This window comes from Lissotriton vulgaris, chromosome 8 (assembly GCF_964263255.1).
Source record: "Lissotriton vulgaris chromosome 8, aLisVul1.2, whole genome shotgun sequence".
NCBI classification, from domain to species: domain Eukaryota; kingdom Metazoa; phylum Chordata; class Amphibia; order Caudata; family Salamandridae; genus Lissotriton; species Lissotriton vulgaris.
In genome coordinates, this window is record NC_141696.1 from 166,171,209 (window position 1) to 166,197,959 (window position 26,751).

Below are 26,751 nucleotides of genomic sequence, written 5' to 3' on the forward strand. Positions count from 1 at the left end.
TTGACATTAAGATGTGCCACAGAGGTCCTTGAAGAGCCAAATTATGTCAAATTGGTTAGTAAGATTAGTTCTAATAGGAACAAAGAAGTTGAGAGCAAAAGCAGAAATAACTCCGAGGTCTTGCAAGGGAAAATCATAACTGAGGAAAAAAGAATACTTGAAGGACACCAAGTGACAAGTATAGTTCTTCGAAATGTTATAGTTGTGGTTCAGGGGAGCATTTAGCATATTTCAAGAAGTGTCCAGCTAAGTATCAAAAAGGTTCACTATGTGGCATGGTTAGATATTATGCCAAAATCTGTAGAAGAAAAATTGTAAATTCTAATATGAAAGGTCAGTGTGTGCAGGAGCATAACAAAAGAAACCCTGAGGTTTCGGAGGATTCAATTTCCTCTAATGTTAACTGTGTTCTGCATAGACTGACAATTTGGATTTTAATCTTGTCAAGGTTAGAAAACCTATTTGTAAAGTAAACATTGGTGGAGTGAAGTTGAATGTGGTAGCCAATTCCGATTCACCTTTTACCATTGTAAGTGAAGAAATTTGGAGGCGTCATTTTGTTGACAAATTGGGTTTTCATCTTGACAAATCAAATGTTATAGCCAAAATCCATACAGGGGAAAACATTGATTTGTTAGATCCAGGAATCTTGAATTCCAGTTCAATGACAAGAAGCTAAGTGTAAGTTATTTGTGGCAAAAAGGTCCCACTGTGCTAGGCATGAGTGATCATGGTGAGCTGGGCATTATCCTCAATCCTAATTGCGCTGATCCTATTTTATCGATTAATGAGACAGATAAAAATTGTTCTGAGTTGGTTAAAGAGGTTCCTGAAGTTTTTCAGGTACATTGTCTTGTTAAAGGATTTTTAATGAAGGATTGAAATGAAGTCCACTTCTGGACTATGTATTCACAAAGTTAGGCATTTACCTATTTACATCAGAGATGAGTTACAAAAGTTAATTATGTTTAGTAGTTGTCAAACGCCCCAATGGCAAGGTTAGGTTATGCATTGACCTTAGGGAACCCAACAAAAATATACTTGTGGATCAGTTTTCCCTACCTCGCATCAACGAAATGTTTATCGTCACAAAAGGAATGTGTTGGTTCTCGACAATAGATTTAAAATCTGCATACCACCAGGTACCATTACATGCTGATAGTAAAAAGTGCACGATGTTCATAACACAGTCCAGTTGCTTCCAGTTTACCAGGGTACCTTTTGGATTGGTATCGGCAGCTGCCCTTTTTCAGAGAATTATGACAAATATTTTTAAAGAGGTGGTTGGCATGATATTTTTATCATGTGCAGCAATAAAAGGGAACATGATGCCAGACTAAAGCAAGTTTTGGAGATCTTGAAACTGAAAGGATTAACAGTGGAGTTTAGCAAGTGCAGGTTTGCACAAAAAGATGTGTATTTGTCACAGCTAAAGCAAGGATGGAATCAAACCTAAGCATGGTCTTACTGATGCAATCGTGAATGCACCCAGTCCCACAGGAAAAGATGACATCAGAGCATTTCTTGGACTGACAGAGTACTATTCAAAAATTTTGTTTTTTTAATTCAGAGAAAACTTACCCTATTCGTCAACTTCTTAAAAGCAAAGTGAGATTTGTATGGTCTACTGTGTGCCAGGAATCATTTGACAAATCGAAAAAAGAGATCTGCAATGCACCTTTTCTTAAAGGTTTTGATCCCACGTCTCAGGTCATAGTAATTACAGATGCCGGCAATAAAGGTTCGGGGGTGGTCCTTTCGCAACGTGACAAAATAATGAGTGGGTGGTTGACCTTGCTTCACGTTCTCTTACCTCAGCTGAAGAAAGAAATTCAGTTTTAGAGCATGAAACATTAGCTTGTACATGGGCTCTAAACCATTTCCGCATGTATGTTTGGGGATTTGAGGTATTACTGCATTCTGATCATAAACCCCTTACAAAAATATTGTCCACTGCTGGTCTACAGAACGCTTCCCCTAGACTCAGTAGGATGTCTGTGAAGTTACTAGATTACAAGTGTGATGTGGAGTGCTGGCCAGGGGTCAAGAATAGAGTGGCCGGCTTTCTGAGCAGGTTACCATTACCACGAGAGAAAGATGAATGGTTACAGGATGATGATGACAAAGTTGCTTTATTATTCACTGATGGTTTGAAAGTCATTGCACTTCCTGAGTGGAAAGATCACTTGTCCAGAGACAGAGGGTTGCAGAGAATATATGAGTTTATAACCAAAGATTGGCCCAAAAAGAGCAAACTCAAAATGGAAGAAAGAATATATTGTGAAGTCAGGAATGAGTTGTGTGTCGAGGATGGTTTACTTATCAAATCTGGTAAGGCGATCCCACTCGTCAGCTTAAGGAAAATGATACTAAGATTATGCCATGAGGGTCACCTTAGCATTTCAAAAAACAAACAAAGAGTGAAGAATAATTATTAGTGGCCTGGTTCTAACAAACAAATTGAGTTGTTAGTGAGAGTGTGTTGCTTGCAATGATTCTGATAAGCACCTTAAGCCTTTAACCCCTTCGGTGCTCATGACGAGGTCAGCTCGTCATGAGGCACGGTGCTCGTGTGCTCATGACGAGCTGAGCTTGTCATGACCACACTCAAGATCATTATGGCCCAGCACAGGAGAGGAATATCCTGTGCAGCCAAGGTGTTAAACCTCCTTTGAATCCCATTGACAGTCCAAGTATGTCATGGGAAAGATTAGGACTGGATATAGTCGGACCTGTTGAAGGAACGGATGGAGTGTGCAAGTATATTTTAGTACTTGTTGACCATTTTTCGCAGTGGCACGAAATTGGAATTGTTTGTAACGCAGACTGTGCAAATATCATTTCATTTTTAGACAAGATATTCATGAGAGAAGGCCTGTTCAAATGTGTCGTTGCGGATAATCGCAATCTTATAAGGAGTTTTTGAATTGTAATTGCATTAGGAATAATACTACATTAGTCTATTACCCTGAAGGGAATAGCCTAGTTGAGTGCATCAACAGAGCGCTCAAAGGAAGCATTCAGTTGTCACGGATTATTAAGTTGAAGTGGGAAGATGATATTTGCAAATTAATTTGGGCCTACAGGATCACTCCTAGCTTAATTATGGGCAATAGTCCTTTCATTATGATGAGGGGTAGACAAGCTTTGAATAAAGACTTGAGTTGGATGCCTGTTTGTAAACAAGTTGAGTGGCCATCGGAGTTAGTGAGGAAAAAAATATCATTTGCACAGGAAAGTGACAAAGAATGGTATGACAAAATCATGGTGTGAAATGAATGCCGTTCAGATGTGGTTATTGGGTTGAAACTCGCTTGTAGAGAACTCAGAAAAGGTGATAGCAGATTCACCCGGCATTCGCTCATCTGTGAACTTTTTCGCAACGCAGTGTAATAAAAGATGAGAGGTTTGGAAGACGAGATGTAGCATGTGAAGATCTATTTATTAAATAAGATGGTAAGTATCAGAGAGGGAGACCCCACCAGGAGCAGCTCACTTGCTGCTCAGCCCGTTCACAACTGATTCTCAAACTCAGACATTCAAACACTCCATTCTAACCACTCACCAGCATTCCACTCATTCCACTCAGGCTGAGCAGCAAGACCTACTATGTTTAGTCTACTACATCACCTTCCCCCTTTTAAAGAGAAACAAAAGAATTCTGCAATTACAATAACAATATGAATCAACAAAGGGGCAAATTGTTAACATTGCATCTGAAGGAAAAAACAAGTAATAATTCATAAAAGAAAATACATAGCAAGTCTCATCCCCATTAACAGAGCAAATGAAGGAAAGAAAAGCAAAAGTTAGAAAAAGAGGAGGACAGAAGAAGCGATTCGTAATAATATAAGTAAAGACTGTCATATATAAATTAAGACAGGTGAAAATTGCACCCTGTTGAACTTTAAAATGAGTCCAACGTTTCAGAAACAGATTGTAGATTCTACACACGGTGAATAAAAATCCAGTAACGTAAATTAGCAACAAGTAGAAATCTAACCATTGATATCTGCACATCCCAGTGCATATCACAAAGCCAGAAGGCTTATAACTGTCCACGCAAATGTGAACATCGTCATACCATGAATAAAACAACCCCTTTTACTAAACAAGTTTAAAAAAGCACTATGAACCATACACAGCAATAGATGAGAAATCCACTTGCCGGTGGAAGACCCATAGCCAAAGCCTATTTCAGTCATAACCTGAAAAAGAAAGAGAATTGAGTGTATAGAGTTAGAAAATATGAAGGTTGCGGTGCCCAGTGCACATACATAATTAAAGTATAGTTACCCTCTCCGGGGTACGTTAACACTAAAGATGGGTACTCAGCCCATTGCGCATTTCCACAAACAAATATGGGCACACTGCCCAACACTAAAGATGGGTACTCAGCCCATTGCGCATTTCCATAAACAAATATGGGTACACAGCCCAACACTAAAGATGGGTACTCAGCCCATTGCACGTTTCCAAAAACAAATATGGGTACACAGCCCGATGTGCATTAAAACAACTAGCATCCACTACCTATTGAACATAACCAACTAAAATATGTAAACTGAGCACATTGTCCTAAAACTAAACATATGCACCCCTAGCTAACGAATAGGTAGACTGCCTTTTGTACCTTAAAACTAAAGATGGGAACACCGCCCATTGCACATAAAAGGTAGAGATTTTGTTACTAATGCTAGGCACAAAAGAAAAACAACTAGGGTAGAATCAGTGTATAGGGTGTGCACTACCCACACTGAAGATTAAACCAGTGTGTGTGAAGACCGGCTCCAACACATGAATACCCTAAAAAAAAAAAAAACAATGCCTAGAACTTCCTTAAAAATTTCCATATAGGGAATCTCAACAAATAAAGAAAGGTTTTGCTTAGAGAACGCAACCTGAACAAGATCACCAGAGTATGAAATAGCATACTAAAATAGGGTGCCTAACATATGACTCAAAGTACTAAATAAGATAAAACATCAGACTGGTACTGTAACTTAAAATACTATTACAGATACAGTAAAACCATAAAGAGTCAAAACGAAGTATAAAACAGCTTTAGAATATAGACCAGTCACGCCGGTGAGCGAAGTCTCACCCGAATCCACTGCTGTTAAAATAAGAACCTCATTTAAAACATAGCTTCAGGAAGTTACTGAAGGAGAACACCAGCACCCCCATGCTGTTGAACACTCCTTGTTTAGACAAAGTGCCAAATCCGCAAAAGTATGTAAAATTGCCCTCTGAGTACTGATCCATGAATAATAGCGTTTTAAAGCTGTGACCTGTCTGTCAGTTTCCACCACCTTTGAGTTTGCATACATATGACAGAAGAAAACAAGCTCCAAACACTTCTCACCACCCCCGACATTATCATCAGCAGCCTGAAGGGAAACTCGATCAGCCAAGATGGTGGCACGTTTTTCAACGCTGTCCCGTATGGCTCAAGGTGAGTCCTCGCCCCCAGGCGTCCAGGAGCAGTTCTAGTCGCCATGGAAACAAAACACCTTGTTTAGAGACGTAGGTGTGCTCGATCACTCAAAGCATTGCTCGAGATGAATTCAAATTGAGACAGTGGTTCAACTGCCCCAAAATCCTTCACAGCGATGGCGATGTCCATGAGTAAAACACACAAAAAAAAGCAAAGCTGCCTACGCAGATGAACTGTACACGCAGACAAACTGCTCACCCAGATGAAAATACTCAGCCAGAAATCACGTAGCTTTCCTCTTCAAAAGTGTTAAACGCACTTGTATTCAGGACACTTTTGAGGCAAATAAAAGTTTCATTTAGATCCAGTAGATGGCAGCAACCAACCATCCATTGACCCCCGATTTGCCATTAATCACTCCGTTCTTCAACCTACCCAAACGAAGCAATCGGACACAAGTCTGACAGTTCCCATCAGAAGCTAAAACATGAAGATTGCTCCGATGCCTGTCAGTCAACACATATCACCAGCCGAAACCTTACAGTCCCATAAAATCCTTGTCTGCTGGTATTCCTAGTGGCTCTCCTAACGATTATGGTTTAAAGGAAGAGCGACCGAAACTGACTGCAGGTCCGCATATGGATCCTCGAGTCCTGACACACTTCAGCGGGCGACAGATGATGGTCACTGGTGGGGTCCCCAGGTGTCAGGCTCCCAAGTACATAGACTACTCCTTAAAGATAGCTGTTTTACCTTTGAAAATTCTGTTTTCTGTTCAATCTTCCGTTACTACAGCACATGCAGGTTCTTCCGGATCATCGCCATATGTAATAAAAGATGAGAGGTTTGGAGGACGAGGTGTAGCATGTGAAGATCTATTTATTAAATAAGATGGTAAGTATCAGAGAGGGAGACCCCAGCAGGAGCAGCTCACTTGCTGCTCAGCCCGTTCACAACTGATTCTCAAACTCAGACATTCAAACACTCCATTCTAACCACTCACCAGCATTCCACTCATGCTGAGCAGCAAGACCTACTATGTTTAGTCTACTACACGCAGTCAGACTGAGCGATCGAAAAGTCTGGCACGTGAGTAGATTAGCCAAATTTGTGTCCAAAGGAATGTCACGTGACAGTGAACTTTATAGTATGGATGAAGGTAACGTTGATATTTGGTTAAACTTTGATGATGAGTTGCCCAATTTACACAACAATTCTGAGAATGTGATGTGTGAAAGAAATGGTGATGTCGGAGACAGCCAAGGTATTCCTGGTAGATTTGGCAGACCAATAAACATGCCAAAGAAATATGCGGACTATATTACAGTTGTGTAGCCATGTTTGGGAAACCTGTTCCCCTTCTTTCTTTAAGCATTTGTTCTCATTTGCATTGTACTTTAAAACATTTTTTTTTTTTAGAGTTTTATATAGCGCAAACTAGACCCGAGACTGTGGGTATCAGAGCGCTTTACATGAGCACCAGTTTAGTTGACGGACACATTCGTTTTTTGTTAGGCACAGGAAGATTAAGTGATTTGCCCAGAATCACAGGATGTTGAGCGTTGTTGCCGAGCCTTGAACCCGGTTCCCCAGCTTCGAGGTCGATAGCTCTAACTGTAGGGCTACATCCTCTCCCTCTTTCCAGGGGAGCGGGATTGGTTGGAGATTATATATATATATATATTTATATCTATACTACTATTATAAAGTGAGAACTTGCACCTTTTGGCCAGGTAAACTCGGTAACCACAGCACCAATCACAACACCCAATACAGCGTTGGAAAGGGCAGTTGCAGCAGAAGGACATAGGCTATGCAGACGCCCACCATATATATTTAAAATGTAAAAGAACCGTGCCAGCAAAGTAGTGCCTTGTGGGCGTGTCTGCATTGTGCTGTGGGTGTGTGCTGGGGGGCGTGACAATCGCTGGGGGCATTCCGTCACAAGTGTTGTTTTTTCTTCCCAGGTTCTATACATTCCTGCCCCCTTTAAATAGTAATTCAGGGGAGGTCACATTCTCTTAGAACCACCCCAAGCACAGTTATGGGCAAACATACATCTAAAAGGCCCTGCAAAGCATTATGGGATAAGCTTAGCATAATTTTTAGCATTCATGAAAGGGTTTCAATGTTTTTGAATTTTACTCATCAGGGACATCTTGGGACGACGAGGTGAACTGCAGCTGGATGTATAATATTTGAAATGCTATTGCATTTGCCTCGTCAGGGACATCTAGGGACGGCGAGGTGAACTGCAGCTTGATATATAATAGTTTAAATGCTATTCCATTTGCATCATCAGGGACTTCTAGGGACATGAGGTGAACTGCAGCTTGATGTGTAATATTTTAAATGCTATTGCATTTGCCTCATCAGGGACATCTAGGGACCATAAGGTGAACTGCAGCTTGATGTATAATATTTTAAATGCTATTGCATTTGCCTCTTGGGGACAACTGGGGAGAATGAGGTGAACTGCAGCTCTTTGTAGAATTATTTGGATACTATATTATTCACTTCCCACTGCTAATCTCGTCCCATAATGGTTTGCAGGGGCTTGATCTCAAAATCATCACCTCTCTCACTGCTTGCTGGAAGCTAATTTCACTTTTGTGAAATGACTATATGCATTTTAGCATGTAGAAATACTTGTTATTTTACCTTGAACATATGAGGTTTCTGTTTTAATAATTGGAAATCTGACGGAACGAAATATTGCGGATTTATTGTACCAAGTTCGAGCCAATTCCGTCCACCCCTACTTTAAATCCCCCTGCACCCCATAATCATAACCCACCCTTACTCTATAAAATACCCCAACACCCTTAAACACTAACCCATCTTAACCCTATAAATCTACCCTGTACCCCAAAACCCAAACATATCCCTAAACCCTAAAAATACCCCTGTACCCCAAAACGAAAACCTAGCCCTGAACCCTATAAATACCCCTGTACCTCAAAACCCAAACATACCCCTGAACCCTAAAAATACCCCTGTACCCCAAAACCCAAACCTACCCCTGAACCCTAAAATACCCCTGTACCCCAAAACCCAAACCTAGCCCATAACCCTTAAAATACCCCTGTACCCCAAAACCCAAACCTACCCCCGAACCCTAAAAATACCCCTGTACCCCAAAACCCAAACCTAGCCCTGAACCCTAAAGTACCCCTGTACCCCAAAACCCAAACCTAGCCCATAACCCTTAAAATACTCCTGTACCCCAAAACCCAAACCTACCCCTGAACCCTAAAAATACCCCTGTACCCCAAAACCCAAACCTAGCCCAGAACCCTAAAATACCCCTGTATCCCAAAACCAAAACTTAGCCCTGAACACTAAAAATACCCCTGTACCCCAAAACCCAAACCTAGCCCCAAACCCTTAAAATACCCCTGTACCCCAAAAACCAAACCTACCCCTGAACCCTAAAAATACCCCTATACCCCAAAACCCAAACCTAGCCCTGAACCCTAAAAATACCCCTGTACCCCATAACCCAAAACTATATCTGAACCATTAAAATACCCAAACACCCCAAAACATATACCTCAGTACCCCAAAACATATACCCCTATACCCATACTTGCCTTATCCAAACATTTTTAAAAAACATGCTTTTACCATTCATGCATTTACAACGAATTTCGTTGTAAATGTATGCGTGGTAAAAGCATATAAAATGTAATGCCATGCGTTATAATGGCATTGCGGAGTCATGGTACTTTCGTAATGAAAGTATGCAGAGTGATGGTATGCGGAAAGAAATTTGCGGAATAATGGGTGTTTACCCTCCCCCGTAAGTTCATTGGTGGCACGGCAGCCCACATCTCCAGCAACATACTCATATTTTTTTACCACCAATTGGAAACATGCACAGGTCTCTCTCATTGATGCCCAGCAACGACATACACTTTTAGACACACCTCCCCCCACAAGTTCTAGAATTGCGAACTTTAGAGATGGGCAGCTGCGTTAGAATCTCGGCATCAGCTCAACATCCTGTGATTCCAGGCAAATTGCTTTGTCTCCCCGTGTCTACCACAAATCAATGTGTTCTTCTGTAATGTAAATTGTGCTCATGCCATGTTGTCGAGTTCGCGCTATATAATATTGCAAGGAAAATAAAGTAGGGAAACTCGAGTTCAAACACTACTGAACGCGCACTCTTAAGTGCATCAGCAGTGCACTGTGAATCGGAGCGTTTCACAGGCCTGTCACAGATAAGAAATGCTATCAAAACGAAGTCCTACAAAACAATATACTACTGGCCGGCATCAATTCATACCCGGACAACGTCGGGACGGGCTGCTAGTATATATATATTTATGGAGCCTCTCTAAAACATTTTATGGAGGGGGCATGACCTTCTCAACTAACGTGCCAGCCAAAGGACTGCCATGGCTATATGGTAAACGTAAGTGAGAAAGGGAGATGAGAGAGGTGATATGCTCTCTCTGGCAACTTTGCATTTTAAGCAATTATTTAAACGCTGCAGCAGAAACATGCACTTGTCAAAAATTATTGGAACAGTATGCACCTTGGATTTGAGAATGAATTTTCGGGACACTTGCAGTGAAAACGCTATTAAGCAAAAAGAAATACTGCACTGTGCCACGCTTTGAAATATGTATTGAGGTGCACCCTGGGGCCTGTAGTTTGGCACTGCAGACCATTTGACCATGGGAGTATCAAACACCACTCACCTGTGATCAAGGCTGTCAAAGCAGAAACGAGTAAGGAAAGGAGTGGTTTAAAATGCTGCAGCGCAGATGATGAATAAAGGTCACGCTTAAAACGAAGACGAAGTTGGGCTCTGTGTTTTCTCCTGGTAAACCCCAAACACAGGATTCTCCATTTCCTGACTGCAGAGCCCGCCCTGCAGGGTCGGGGGTCCCCGGTAAATGGAGCCTCTCTAAAACATATAAAGGCAAACACTTTTCACAGTGCACTATGGGACCTGTAGGAATGTAACAACAGTCATGTGATGTACTCATTTTTTTAAAAAGCGCGCCAGGGCACACCTGCTTCCAATAGATTCCTTACCGTGATCAAGGCAGAGCGCCGAAACGTTGGTGAAAGGAATCGGTGCTGCTTTTAAACCTGAAATAAAGACCTGCCAGCAGTATTGGGCCTCACGTTGTGTTGCTTTCGTGGTGAAATAATGGGCTGCTCCGTGCCTATTTTGTGAGGCCACTCTGTAGGGTCAAGCTCCAGAACGGAGAACTGTTTGTGTGTGTGTATATATATATATATATATATATATATATATATATATATATATATATATATATATATATATATACATATATATATATATATATATATATACACACATATATACATACACACATATCGTCTTTGCTCTAATTCCTCAAAACAATATATATTGAAATAATCATAATAAAGTTACTCCCGATAGCACATTCCCGATGAATGCATAGTAGGAGCAGCAGTACAAATTGCATTCTCTCCTTCATTATTCTACACTACCCCATCTTTCTTGTGTTTATCTATCCCGATTTATCATTATCATGTTGTCAATTGTGTAAGAGGGGAATGTGTTGTAATGATGCAATGCAGCGTGATTCTCCCACCTTTAGGATGTAACACATTCCATTCTATCTCATTGGCACTGCGTGTCACCCCATTTCCAAGATTCCACTGTTGTCAGTTGCACATTGGTTGTTTGTTCAGATATCGTTGGTCACCATTGCAACCGGACGTGTCTGGGGCTGTTTAGTAAGAAAGTGAACCCTGGGGGGCTTCCTGTCATCTTTACAGTCTCCAGAGCAGTCTGTGTAAATACCAACATTTAAGAGGACTTACACTTACTTACTTATCAGCGAAAGAATCTGAACTCTGATTAGATGTGTTGAGTTTTGTTGGCAGTTAGGGAAATGCAACAAATACAGAACAATTTTGTTTAAAAAAATTGAAAAAATATCACGCTTTTGCTTACTTTTGCACGCAAACCGATATTGATTCAAGTGTTGTGCCAATGTTTATCCCAGAATGACCCAGAAAACATAACTTTAGAGCTTCTGTAGGTGCCCAACAAGACGAGCTATAAAGGTGCATGAACGACATACTGGCAAACATGGAAGAAATGCCAGACACGAATGCAGAAACCGCTTTACACAGAAATGGTTGGAGCGAATTTAAAGTTGTTCTACAGCAGCACTTGAAACTTGACTGAGAAAGCTTAAGTACAAGCCAGTCTATTATGGTCATGATGCAACACCTCAGAACCCCTGAAAATCCGGTGTCAATGGACCCATCCAGTGAATGGTGTCACAAAAGGTCTCAGAATCCAAGCAGACGTCATCAAACTAAAGAATATTCTGGAATACCTGTTTTAGAAATGATGATACATACTCCAAATGCGGGTTCAAATAAGTTTAATTCAGATAAGCCCCAAACACATCTGGTCTAATAGAAGGTCAACGGAAAAATCATCAAGCAACTGTTAAGCAAATGTCAACTATGATAGTCGTGGTATGTGGTGTGACACGCAGTGCCAATAAGAATGGGGAGAAATTGGCATGTGAGAACGTCATCACAACACCGTTAATGACGATTGTTAGCGACACAGGAGTTGATAAATAGAACCTCTATTAAGAACAGTCAGAGGCTTGATTGTAGTTGAAGCGTAGGTTTATTCTCAGAAAGTAAAACACCCACAACCGGAGCCGTTCAGTCGTGAAGAAGCCAACATCCAGAATGACGTTCCAGGGGAATCTTCACGACTGAAGGACAACACGCTAGAACACAGAGTGTGTCACAAACATAGAACGAGTCTCGTGGATGCACTCACGCGACTCTTGGCATACACAAAAGAAATCATGCATATGTAATTATATAACATCTTCCCCACTTTAAAGGGTAACAAACGAAACAGAAAAATTTCAAGTACAAATCTACTCCAAAACAAAGTCTCTCAATCTGCAAGACAATTGCTTTAAACGTGAAGCTCTTTTAGTTGTCACTTCGGGAGACTCACCCAAAACTGTTTCCGAAGGTAGTGACAAATGGTCAGAAACAACAGATTGTGAACCTACAGATGTTTCTAAAACTCGACTAGAAGAAGGTTGTTCATAAGCTAAATCAAACCAATCACAATGTTCTGACTCTGAAGAGGCATGTTCTGTGATAACATTGGCCTGAAGTGGGGAGATCTTGACAAGAACCCGCTTGTTCCACCACCCTTTGTTATCAAGAAGGGCAGAACCTTTACTGACATTTGTAACTAAATTTGGAGAAGAGAACTTGGATTGCCCTTTCAGAACTCTTTTTGGATTTTTAATGAGTACCCAATCCCCTTTTTGTAAGGGCTGATCAAAGGAGTGTTTACCTGGGTCAAAACGTGATTTCATAGAATGTTGTTTAGCTTTCACATGTTCTTGAATAGAGTAAGAATTAACAGACAAATGACAATTGCCATGTAACCAGCTGGGATTGAGGAGTGAATGCCCTTTTCTTTTTCTAAGTAAAGTAAATGGTGCATCACCAGTGGTGGAGTGTGGAGTGGTATTGTATGCCCACACTTTCTCATGTACAAAAGACAAAGGGTCTAACCTGGAGGAGATTGCAGTTTGTATTCCCTCCTTGGTTATTCGATTACTCCTCTCAACCAATCCATTCGAAGAGGGGGAATACAATGCAACCTTGTAATGAGAAATGTCATGTTTTTTAAGAAAAGAGCAAATTTTTTGAGAGACAAAATGCGTCCCATTGTCAGTAACAATGGTTTTGGAAAATGCTTCAACATCAAACACAGATTGTAAAAATTTGACAGCAATATCAGTTGACTCAGCATTACAAAAAGAATAATACAACCATTTGGTATGGTAATCAACCAAAACAATCGGATATTTGTTCTCAGTTGGTAAAACATCATAAGGTCCAGAAAAATCCAAACCTACTTTATCCCATGGAGGTACGGGACATAAAGGAGTGGAAAGAGTTTTCCAGTGTTTGTCGGAGAGGAGGCATTGTATACAATTATCGATCAATCTCCTGATATGTGAATCCATCAACGGCCACCAGTAAAATTGTTTGATGCGTTGACAAGTTTTGATAACACCAAGGTGTCCTTGATGAGCTGAACAAATTATAAGATCTTGCAAAGATTCAGGTGGAACAAATAAATCATTGCGCATAACCATGTTGTTAACTAAAGAAAGTTCCTCTGATACATTTGCAAAAGCTTTTAAGTCAGGATACAGAGTTCTACGCTCAGGCCATTTGTTAACAATAAACTCTTTGACCTTTGAAAGTGTGACATCATTATTGTAGGCTGAATTCTATTGGACCTCAGAAATGGGTTGACATTCTGCAATAGCATCAATTGTAGCGACAACACACTCAATGTCATCATCAACAACAGAATTATCATTCAAAGACATTCTTGAGAAACAATCTGCCCTGAAATTTTTGCCCCCAGAAATATGTTTGATGACAAAATGAAATTCATGACGTTTTGACGGAAGACGAACAAGTCTTGCAGAAGCCCTATTAGAAGTGCGGTCAGAAAGCATATGCATGAGAGGTTTGTGGTCGGTGTAAATCTCGAACTCACGACCCCAAATATAAGATTTAAATTTCTGTATGGCCCAAACACATGCCAAGGCCTTTCTTTCTATCGTGCTGTACCTAGTTTCGGCTAGAAGAAGTGTTCTCGATGCGAAGGCAACTGTATGTTCTTTACCTTCCACCCATTGTCCCAAGACAGCCATTAAACCAGTGAGGCTGGCGTCAACAGTGATAAAACACTTCGAATCATCCGAAAAAGGATGTACGGCTGGTGAATCCTCAATAAGCTTCTTAATATGCTCGAACACTGTTTGTAAGTCGTTTGACCAGGAAAACTTCACCCCCTTTCTTAAAAGTGCTCTCAATGGCTCAACAATTTGGGCATAGCCATGTATGAATCTGGCATAATATTCTGCCAAACCAAGAAACAAGCGAAGGGAGTCCCTATCTTTGGGAGATGTGGCATCTCTGATGGCCTTTATTAGAGAAAATTTAGGTTTAATACTGTTGGGTGAAAGAGAATGGCCCAAACAATCCAATTCTTGGACACCAAACTTACATTTGTCGTGCCTAACAGTCATTCCAACTTTCTCTAAAACTCCCAAAACCTTACCAAGGGTCTGATCATGTTGAGAAATGTCTTTGGCAAAAATTAGAATATCATCCTGGTAAGCTTGTACCCCAGGGATGTTTTGCAGTAAGTTATCCATAAGCTTTTGAAAAATGCTAGCTGCTGAAGCTAGACCGAATGGGAGTCTCAAGTACTTCTAAGCGCCAAACGGCATGACAAAAGTTGTCAATTCTTAAGACTTCAGGGACAAGGGAATTTGGTGATAAGCGGACCTTCGGTCCAAAAGGGAGAAATACTTAGCCCCACCCAAATTAGCTAGTAAATCATGAATATTGGGTAATGGATGACAGTCAACGATATTATTCTTTAGAGAGCGTAAATCGGCGGATAATCTTACCTCGCCTGATTTTTTACGCACTAAAACTATGGGAGAAACCCATTCTGATGAATCACAAGGTGCAGTAATCCCTTCATCACATACGTTTTTTAAAACCTTTTTCAATTCATCCCTTGTGCTTAAAGGAAGGGGACGTACTTTGTGAATAATGGGTTGTGCATTGGGTTTAAAGCGAATTTCATGCTTGAAACCCAACACTGTGCCCTCCTTGTTCTTGAAGACATTAGGAAATAAATTGAGTAGATTATCAACTTTATGATTAGGTAAAGATAACTCCAAAACATTGAAGTTTCCAGTCTCATGGCTAGTGTAATAATCATGTGGAATATCACCTAAAGCAATGGGTTGATCAGAACCAGGTTTCAGAATTAAACCCATCCTGGTTTGATCCAACCAACCTAAAATATTTCTGCCTTTAAGAGCAACATAGACTTTCGTGAAGGTGTATCTGCCAAGACATGCAATATTGGAGTGAAAGTAGCCTAACATGTCTATATCTTTCTCGCCAAATGCTTTAGGATTGACCTCAGATTTGCAAAGAACAACACTTTTACCCCAATTTGTATAGAATGTAAGATCTGATAAAATGGTGATAAGTGAACCAGAGTCAACTTTGACTTGAAGTGAAATCGTACCAACAATTAGCTCACACCAAGGACCCTTAATTTTGGACAACTCAACAGAATCACATTCAATTGACAATAAGATATTGTTAAGTCTGTTTGAACAAAATTCTAAATTCTCGTTAAATTCTATGTTGTTAACTCTGGTAAATCTTTTACGACCCCTGCAAATGGATGGAAAGTGTCCAACTTTCTTACACGATGAACATTTTTTCCCAGATGCAGGACAATTAGGAGAATTGCCAAGATGACTCCTAGAGCCGCACCTATAGCAAATGATGGGTTTCTTAACAGATTGTCTGAAAGAATTATTAACAAGGTCCACAGAAGCAGGTAGTAGAAGAAGGATGAGAACCTTGGTCAACCATATGAATGCAGGGTTGTGAAATGCTTTCTTGCAAAATCTTTGACGAATTGGTTGCACGTTCAATGCCTTTGGCGATATCTATTGTTTCAGACAGAGTAGGATTTTTACAACTTAGCAAGCGTTCTTGGATTTCTTTTGAAAAACAGGCAAAAATGAATTGATCTCTGATAGAAGCTTCTGTGCTTGCACCAAATTCACAAGTAGAAGCTAAAATTCTGAGTTGTGCAATGTAGTCTTCCACACTCTCATCTGAATTTTGTTTGCGTTTGAAGAAATTGTGACGTTTCAAAACAATGCTGGGTTTGTCGTCATATTGTTTGTTGAGACGTGCAAGAGTTTCTTGGTAAGCATTCCAATAGTCACCCGAGTCAGGAGGAGAAGGAATCGCTGGGAGATTCTCGAAAACTTGTTGAGCTGCAACACCTAGGCAGCCATAAAGAATAGCAACCTTGCGAGCAGGATTATATTTGGTGCCATCAATGGCCACTAAATAGTTCTCAAAACCTTTTAACCAGTTACGCCATATCTGAGGGGGTTTACCCGGAGTTTGCAAAAATGGAGCTGGTGTCTGAAATTGTTGTGAAGAAGCCATGAAGGTGAATATACGCTACTTAAAGCAGTTATGAAAATGAAAGAATGCAATATGAGAAAAAAAAACTATACACAATGACACTTGAAAATGGAAAGAAGAGCGTGCATAATGCTGTAGCAATAATGAAACACTGCAAAAAGTAATGTGATAATTAATGAATAAGCGTGCTTATCGCTGTGAAATAATATGACAAGCACATTGAAAATGCTGGAACATGAAGTTAAAAGCGTGCCTATGGCTGTACTAAAAATGAAGAAATAGGCAAGTAAATCACTGCGCTGTAAAGCAAAGCAGGATTAATAAAGTTTTGAAAGCGTGCCTATCGCTGTTGAAATGATAGAGAAATGCGATGGCAAAGAAGCATGAAGTTGCTTGAGAAGACGAAAGACTAGCGTCTTTTCTTCTTTTTTTTTTTTAAGATGGCCGTCTGACGCCGTTGTCAGGGTTACAGACGTGCGTAACTTTCGACAGTCCGTGGCCTTGTATAAAGGCAGTAAAGCTTGCGTTGTGACGTGGTGGGCAGGAACACTGTGAGCGCATGAATCAGGTTTGAAGAGCGCACTGTGCAGCGCGAGACGCAGACAAACTGCCACACCATCAACTTTAAAAATATGAAAAATACGACCTGAAGTGTGTCGAAGATGAGGTTCCAGGCTGATGAGCTGTGTTTACGTCAGGTTTCCAATGAAGGTGATCAGAAGCGACAAGCAGCCAAGGTCCTGGTAAGATCTCTGAATTCAGCCGATTTCTGAAAAACTGTTCGGCTCTTTGGCGGTGGGTGTTGAGAAGTTCCCGATCGTCGCCAAGATATTAAGAACAGTCAGAGACTTGATTATAGTTGAAGCGTAGGTTTATTCTCAGAAAGTAAAACACCCACAACCGGAGCCGTTCAGTCGTGAAGAAGCCAACGTCCAGAATAACGTTCCAGGGGAATCTTCACGACTGAAGGACAACACGCTAGAACACAGAGTGGGTCACAAACATAGAACGAGTCTCGTGGACGCACTCACGCGACTCTTATCATACACAAAAGAAATCATGCATATGTAACTATATAACAACCTCTACACTGGACGGCCCGTTTAAAGTCCCTGCGAACCCTTAACCTCTTCCTGCCCACTGGACTGCTCTTCACATTGCATGTCTGGGCCTCCTTCCTTTGGATTTTCTTCCTGTTAGTTCTGTTAGTGATGACAATTGCTCTTAGTTTGATCTCACCTTATAAAGGAACCTCTGTGATTTAAAAAATAATAAGTGAAATGCGTGGTTCTGAAAGTTGATCGTTAAGAGAGTACTGCAAACCTTTTAATTTGTCACATTGTTACCTCCCAGGTTCTTCTTTTCTGTGCTTACATAAGCTCCAAATGCACAGATGCTGCCACCTAGTGGCTGAGTGCATGTAACATATCAGCAACAACTGGAAAGAACACAGTGGAACAACGTGGGCACTGGGGTGATGTCTTCTATTAAGTGCGTGCGCCCTGCATGGGAGGGGTAGTTGCCTGTATGGTTTATAGACTGGGCACATGCGATTGTGCAACCGCACGATGTGCCGTGTAAATATGAATTTGACGCATTTGCCACGTAATCCACCATCTGCTGCACAGTGACATGGGGACACAAGGGCCTAGCGATCAGTATTGCAGGATGGCCAGTGGCACCCTGGTCCCGGCATGGGAAGTGGACTTTTTGCCCCGATGAAATTGTGTTTTTGACAGTCAAACCAGTGAATAGGGTTGGAGGGGCAATTCCCTTGGTTTCATTAGGGTCCTTACTACGCCACTAAAGGACCCCTTCACTTAAATGTTATGCCATTTGGCTCAATGACCTTGCTGGTCGGGAAACAGCGAGCGTTTAATTGCTGCTTGATGCATGGACCAAGGTGAGAAGTAGGTTTTGAGAGCTGGCAATGGACAAACGTCAGTGGAGGCAGGGGAAGAGAAATTATGAAAAACCAAAGGGAATGATGGCCGGAGCGTTGACAATACAAACACTCACCCCCAGTCAACTGATCTGAGTTTAATCCATCACCGTTCTTTAGCTCACTCCGCCACCCCAGTTCAGACATGGCCATATGCAAATCAGTCTGACCCTGTGCCTCATGGGAACAGTCCAGCCCGAACTGTCAAGCCATGTCTTCCCTGGACCGGAATCAAGCTTCCCAGGACCGGTTTCTGGCATTACAGCCGTCTTCAGCCGGGCTTGCTTGAATCCAGTGGCAAAGTGAGCAAGGGACTCACGTCTGAGCATACCCTGCCAACTTAGGGCAAACAAAGAAAAACCAAAGGGGATGATGGACGGAGCGTTGACAATACAAACACTCACCCCCAGTCAACTGATCTGAGTTTAATCCATCACCGTTCTTTAGCTCACTCCGCCACCCCAGTTCAGACATGGCCATATGCAAATCAGTCTGACCCTGTGCCTCATGGGAACAGTCCAGCCCGAACTGCCAAGCCATGTTTTCCCTGGACCGGAATCAAGCTTCCCAGGACCGGTTTCTGGCATTACAGCCGTCTTCAGCCGGGCTTGCTTGAATCCAGGGGCAAAGTGAGCAAGGGACTCATGTCTGAGCATACCCTGCCATCTTAGAGCGAACAAAGAAAAACCAAAGAGGATGATGGACAGAGCGTTGACAATACAAACACTCACCCCCAGTCAACTGATCTGCGTTTAATCCATCACCGTTCTTTAGCTCACTCCGCCACTCCAGTTCAGACATGGCCATATGCAAATCAGTCTGACCCTGTGCCTCATGGGAACAGTCTAGCCCGAACTGCCAAGCTATGTCTTCCCTGGACCGGAATCAAGCTTCCCAGGACCGGTTTCTGACATTACAGCCGTCTTCAGCCGGGCTTGCTTGAATCCAGTGGCAAAGTGGGTAAGGGACTCACGTCTGAGCATACCCTGCCAACTTAGGGCGAACAAAGAAACTTGGCCACTGGATTCAAGATAGCCTGGCTGATGAGGATTATGAATCCGAAACCGGTCCCAGGATGCTTGTTTCCGGTCCAGGGAAGACATGGCTTGGCAGTTCGGGCTGAACTGTTCCCATGAGGCACAGGGTCAGACTGATTTGCATATGACCATGTCTGAACTGGGGTGGCTGAGTGAGCTAAAGAATGGTGATGGATTAAACCCAGATCAGTTGACTGGGGGTGAGTGTTTGATTTGCACAAACGCTCCGTCCATCATCCCCTTTTATATCGAAGAGAAATTATGAACAACTGGGATAGAAGGCAAGAGAGACGAAACAAAGTATGGTGGTGAGAAAAAGAAAAAATGAAATGTAGGAAAGGGAAGGGAAGAAAACGAGTTCTTAGGAGCACAATCCAACTTGGTGACTAACATCGCCCTCCAAAAAACGTGTAGGGGTGGTTACACTCTGTTGTAAATGAAAGTAGATGGATCACAGAATACTTCTGGATAAGATACAGGATAGGTTTATTAAGAGCCCATCCTCGTCGCCAAAATTGTTGTAATTGAAAGTAGATGGATCACAGAATACTTCTGGATATGTTACACAATAGGTTTATTAAGATACAGCAGAGCAGTACACCTCACCAGCTGACCAGACCTCCAACTGACCAGTCTGGAATCAGCTTGGCTAGGAATAATGCACCTAGAACATTACAGGTATTCTGGAAGGAAGTGGGAGGAAAGGACACAAAGGAAAGACTGGTGTTAAGGACCCATGTTGAGAGAAGTAACAATTTACAACATACTCCCTTGCTTTCCTCAAACCCTGCTTTATTGGAATAGTCAAATTGGGGCTTATTAAAATGTTCTGGCTACTCATCTTGCTGCTGCGTCCTTTGTGGATATCACCAAAAAAAAGCACAAACAGATCAAAAGTTATTAGAACTACAGCTCAAGGAGGTGCGATGATGTGCTAGCTACCATATGAAAGTTAACTGGCTAAGTTTGCTAATATGTTGGATCTCTTTTTAAGGTCCGACATCTGGAACCATAAAATACCACATCTGGAATGCAACAGTGCTCTTTGTGTGATATAGGTATATAATAAGTCGTACTATATTGTTTAGCAGAACTGTTTCCAAATTAAAGAGATGTTGCATAATTAACTTTTCCCTGCTGCGTGATTTCATCAACACTGTCATGTAATTCGATTCTCCACTGCCACATAATGATATCCTCCACTGCCACATAATTAGATTCTCCACTGCCGCAAAATTCGATCATCCGCTGCCCCATAATTCCAGTGACCCTGTTTATAGGTAGGGCCACTGGAATTATGAGATTCTGCGGCTGCAACTATTTTGACATGATTATGGATTTTCTGCATATGCCACATAATACAGCACCTGCTGCATAATCTGCAGGTTTTAACAATAGTTGTTGTTTCTAGCTCAAAGGGATCAAAAGTTACTAAAAAACAATGCAACGTGTTCACTCGCAGTGGAAGGCCCTTCGCATAGGTTGACTGGTCATCTTTTATTTGCTTAGTTCTGTACTTAGTTATAAAAATGACACTAATGAGGTGAAATGGTTGTCAATGCAGTGTTACCATGTGTAAAAACGACAAAAGGATAAATTATAACTATCAAAAGATTTGCTGCATTAAGCCCCTTAATTTGGCTTTTCTTGCTGCATAATTTAGACAACCCTTCCGCATAATTTGGTGCTCCCCCGCTGCACAATTCCTGTGACCCTGTTTATAGGTGACTGAAGAGACACAGCTCCAACAGAAGCCCACTATGGATGCTTCCAAAATGGCATTTGTAGGCTTAAGAGTGTTCAAGAAATTTGAAGTTGGTTATGTGTGAAAATGTGGGCTAAGTAAATTTGGGTGTACCTCGAATTGCAAACATTCATTGTTTCCTTTAATGTATCTGTAGTAGGCTCTGTGTTGGCACCAGTGCTGTATTCTTTAGAAAAACGTGCCAAAAAAGTGCAAAAATCACGTGTAGCATGGACTTATGTTCTCACTCCTTCAAAAGGAAGTTGGTTTTAGGCGCTATGGCCAACATTTCACGGTCTTCAGTATTCCTGATCTTGGCTCAAGCAAGAGCCTTTACAACCAGACTAGGATTAAAACTAGTTCACACATTTTCTATACACAAACTATGCTGAACAATGCACAGCAGAAGTTGCACATGGAAATTCCTCAGTATTGCTGAATTCACAGCTCAAACGGTGAAAATGTATGGACATCATTTAGAGGTTGCCAGGGGTCGCAGTTGTGACCCCTGGCTGGCCTCTTGCAACCCCTGGGGCTGCTTTTGCAATCCCTGGCCGCAGAGGTGGTAAAAGCAGTGCCAAGAACAGAACAGAAGCTAAACAGTGATGTCATGTGCATTGTTTACCTTCTGTAGCTCTGGCTGTGAAGTGAGGCAATCAACTTACTACAAATAAGTATAGAGCAGTGTAATGCATTCCCTGAAGAATAAAACTGTTGAGAAAAATGGAAACAAAAACTATACATTTTAAATAAGATATTTCAGATTTTTAGAACTGTGAACAAATAGAATATTGTGTTTACATTTAAACCTCACTTATATGGTGTAGTAAATTACAATGCCTTACAAGTGATGCTAACCAAAATGCATTAACAATGCTGCAAAACAATTTATGTCAATAACATGGTTTACATTAGTCTACATTCAGAAATACCATGTGGACAAAACCTGGAATGTTTTTGAAGTCTTGTGCTGTTGTGGGTAGCATTGATTTTGTGCAGAAAGGTACAACTTCCTGCACAAAAACAATACTTATAGACACATTCCTCTTTCTGTGTGTGCTGCAGAATGCAACATTCATGGAAAGAGGGAAATAACAAGGTGAAATAAAGCTGCAACTCCTTGTTACGCCTGTGTTGGGTAGGCGCACCATTTTGGTTCAAATCTAGGTTTACAAGTCTTTGTAAATCTGGGTTTGCATCAAAATACATTGATGGATGCATGGGAACTCCCATGCTCCACTTATGTAACACCCGCCAGACGGAAAGTAACGAAAGGCAATGCTGCATGCCATTACTTTTCATGTACAAACCCATGCAAAACTACGCTAAGTGGCTTTGGGTGGCTTAGTAAATGCCAAAAATGATTTTGCACAGAGCTCCCCCACTAAAGTGATGCAACCCTAACGTAAAATTATAGTAAATATGGCTCTGTTTTTGTGTGCAATAAGAAAATAGAAACGTGTAATATTCTTATCATGTTGGTATCCTATTTAAAAAATAACAGCCTTGTAAAATGTACATTTATTTATGCTAGTAACTTGATTTATTATATATCTGTGCCCTTAAGAGTCTGTGAACTTCAGCGATATTGCATATTGTGGTGTAATCGAGATTAAGGTCATGTGACATTATTTTCCTTGGAGGAATAGGTGGTAAATCATATGATGTCAGTTCATGTGATGTCACTTCTGCCGCCCCAGGTATTTTTGTGAATTGACTCCTATGGGAAAGCATGGTATATGTGTGGTTACCCCCATTTCGAGGTGCTGAACTCTGAGTGGGAAGATACCACAGCTAGTAAATACTGTCCCATTCTTATCAGTATTTACTTGGCTGGCATTAGCTCTCCAAATAACATGCAACTTGTAATGAAGCCCTCAGTAAAAGGTCGGCCTGTAGCAATAGGTAGGAACATTGGAAGATTAGCTGGGTCTGGTGGTATTTTCTACTGTCACTTATGTGATTCTCACCTGAAATAACCTGGCATGTCGTTGTTGATGCTCCACGGTTTCTCAACCACAAACTAAATTACTGTAGTGTTGTTTCTAAATTTACTGTTTAACATCATATTGCCTGCATCTCTAAAAAACATCGACCTAAACTACGTTATGTATTTGTCATTTTATGTATTTTCTCTCAGTCTATGTAATATTTATGTATGTCGATAAAGAAAAAATCTTTTTATGAAATAAGAAAAGAAAAAGAGAAAAAAATCAATGAATTAAATAATAATTTTTCTACTCTATAACACTTAATAAAAATAAATAATATATCAATTTCCTTTGTTATTCATTATGTGGTTTATTTTTGAAAGTCTATTGCTTCAAGTGTAAACGATATGCAGATTAGATTAGGGCAGTAAATATTTAATTGTTTGCTAATTTAGTTCTTTTTATACCTGTCTAAATTTACTGTTACTGCAGCATGTTCCCATAAGAGAATCACAGCCTCTTTTTTAGTGGGTTCTGATTCTTTCACATAAATTTGTGTGCATTTTTCCAAAAGTGCTGTGAGTATAAATTTACAGAAATGTGCCTTTTAGGAAAAGATTGATGTTCGCCAGTGTTGCGCTTGATTTCACACTCTTTGTAATGTGCCAGGACCCTGACTGTGTGTGTCTTTTGCACACAGGTGGAGCTGAACCGACGGTATAGGATGCACACCATCCAGGTCAAGGTGGCCAGCTCCATATACATCAACTCGCGGAGTGTCTTTCTGAAGACCGACCTGAAGGAGGGTCGGTACGTCATCATTCCAACCACCTTCGACCCAGGAAACACCGGGGAGTTTCTTCTTCGTGTATTCACCGATGTGCCTTCAGAGTGTCGGTAAGACAACAATAATGCTCTTTTTGACTCTCCTAAGACAGGCCACCTCACTTGCTGTGCCATGATTCAAACATTTTATGGGCAATCACTCCCCAATTGAAACTGATTCTATATACTCCTTTTCTCTAACTTGAAAGGATGAAAAGCTTGAATTGACTATTCCAGGATTCGAGCCAACAACCTACAGATCCCATTTGGATCTCCACATCAAGTACTCCACTCAATGATCTATCTTACCCCGCTTCCCATGTGTGCTCTTGTTTACATCTAGGGTAGCGTGCTTTATAATCCCTTCCACAAATGGTGGACCTATTCTTACCTTATCATAATGGAATACAGCACTCTGATGTAGGTTTGTATTGTAGTCGTTAATGGATCTTCAGTCTTAGGATTCAATTTACAATGCATTTTGCAAGGGGTAGACAGTTGTTTGGGAGGTGAGATATTGCACTGTTGCGCTAAATAACAATTTGTGTGCTTCTGCTTTGCACACAGTGCACTTGTGATCTGTTCTTCCATTAAAAGTTTAACACACACCATTCTCTACATAGCACGCAATCACCTGCCACCTTAAGACCAGCCTGGTACCCATTAAAACGAAAGTGGCCTCTAGTGGTAGCTGGGCTGTACCCAAAGCCTTTGATCTGACCTGGTCAATTCACTTCACGAAGATCCCTGGGTGTGCCTTTTGATATCAACATTTCCTTGTAAAGTATCTTTTGCTTTGAGTGGATTGCTGCCTTCAAAAAAATAAGTCTTTGAAATTGGACCATTTTTAAAACTATGACCTATTTCTAATCAACTAAAAATCTAATTTACTCACGGTTGAAAAGAAGAAATATGCCTCTAAAAAGTCTTCTCTTGATCCCTGTTTGGTCTTATACTTTATTCCTATACTTTGAAAAAACATTTTGTTTCACTCTAATGTTTTTTGAAGTCCCCACCTAGCAATTGCATTGTGATTACTTTTTGACTTGCAAATAATATTTTGAAAGTATTTCATTTTTTCTATGTCCAAACCATCTGTAAGCATCTCGTCTCCTAGAAATGCTTTATAGGCCTCACTCTCTGAAATTATTGCAATGAGCTTCTTGACGCAATGCCACAGGTGAGTCCTCTTTGGCCAACCATTGCAAGCTGAGAAGGACATAACCCCTTTCTTACAGTCTGGCACAAAAGCTCTGCTAGTTCCTACTGGATTGCCATCTATATTGTCTTCATTTTACGACTGCAGTCGGTTTCCAACCTTTCTAAACAGTGTAAGTCGTATGATTAAGAATAATTTTCAATCTGCAACGCTATCTTCCATAATTCATACATTCCATGTTTCTTAGCATTGCTCATGGAGCCACCTATAAGTTGAGACTGGTTGCTCTGTAGGTCTTATCAACTAACAAGGAACACTTGATTTACAGAAGCTCTCTGATTGTCAAGAAATGTAAAAAAAACAAAAAAGGCGTTAGAGGTTTATCTTTGCCTCTGCAAAGGGCTAACTCCTGAAGCCAATACTTCTCATCACTCCTGACTGTAAAACCATAGTCCCCTCAATCAACACATTGGATCCGCGGTCGAAAGAAGCTCGGTAAGGGTGGCCATGCTCCTCCTCACCACAAATAATATACTTGGCCCGCACAGCCTCTCTCCCCTTTAAATGAGATATGGCCCTGGAGAATGGGACCCGAGAAGGCTCCGCAAAGGGACCTGTGCATCCCCCAAGGATCTAATGAGGCTCGGGGAGGAGGGGGGGCAGGAGGTCCCCATCATATTTAAAATAAATAAGGCCCTGGAGGATGGGGTCGCTAGGGCTGAATGATGCTCGGGGAAGAGTTGGGTCAGAGAGAGGGGCCGCACACCCCTCCTCCCCTTTTAAATAAAATACGTCCCTGGGTGATGTGGTCCCTGGGACATATTGAGGCCAGGGAGGGTGGCTGCAAGCCCTCCCCCGAATAAATGTTTGTGGCCCCTGATGATGGGGTCCCCGGGTCCAATTAAGGGTCAGAGAGGGACCTCCTCTCATAATTATATATATTATGGCCACAGGGTAATGGAATCCACAAGTCCAGAAGGCCTACCCTATGCTGTGCGTGGTGTGGGGCTGGCAACCTGATGGCAGTTTGGCCACAGGGCCTGCCAGAGGCAGGCCAAACCCTCTTACCGGCCCCAAACAACCAAAGGCTGTGTGCAGTATGTGGTTGGCTGCCTGCGGGGAATTAGAAGCAGGCCCTGCGGCTAATCCCATGCCACGCATGACCAAAGGATGTGCGTGGCGTTGACTCTCTCCAGGTAGCCGCCTTCCAAGGTTGAACTCGGGGCCTAGCTGCGAGCCAGGACCTGAGGCCAACCTCACGCTGCATGCAGCCAAAGGCCGTGTGCATTGTGGTGTTAGCTGCCTGTGGGAGGTTTGCTGCAGGGCCTGGCAGGGCCCTGCGGACAACCACCCAGTGCGCATGACCAAAGGCCGTGCACGGTTGGGGTTGGCTGTACGTATGGCGGTTAAATATTACTTTCTGTAAAAAAACAAACTAGAAATTCACTGAAAAAACAAAGGTTAAAGTAACGTTTTGGTAAGGTGAATTTCAGTAAGAATATGAACATTCTGAACTAAAAATAAAACACAGAAATTCACCAGTTATAGTTGTCAGAGATAACTATAACTTGTGCCTCTGCCATGCACTGCTTATTCCCTCACATATTAC

General features: G+C 41.5%; 1 protein-coding gene across 1 annotated transcript in view; it reads left to right on the forward strand.

Moving 5' to 3' along the window:
• CAPN5 (calpain 5) overlaps window positions 1–26,751 on the forward strand; it is a 494,730-nt gene that overhangs the window by 438,107 nt on the left and 29,872 nt on the right. Inside the window, exon 10 of the mRNA XM_086936072.1 lies at window positions 23,859–24,055. Coding sequence (XP_086792198.1) covers window positions 23,859–24,055 — 197 coding nt within the window. The remainder of the gene's footprint in view (window positions 1–23,858; window positions 24,056–26,751) is intronic.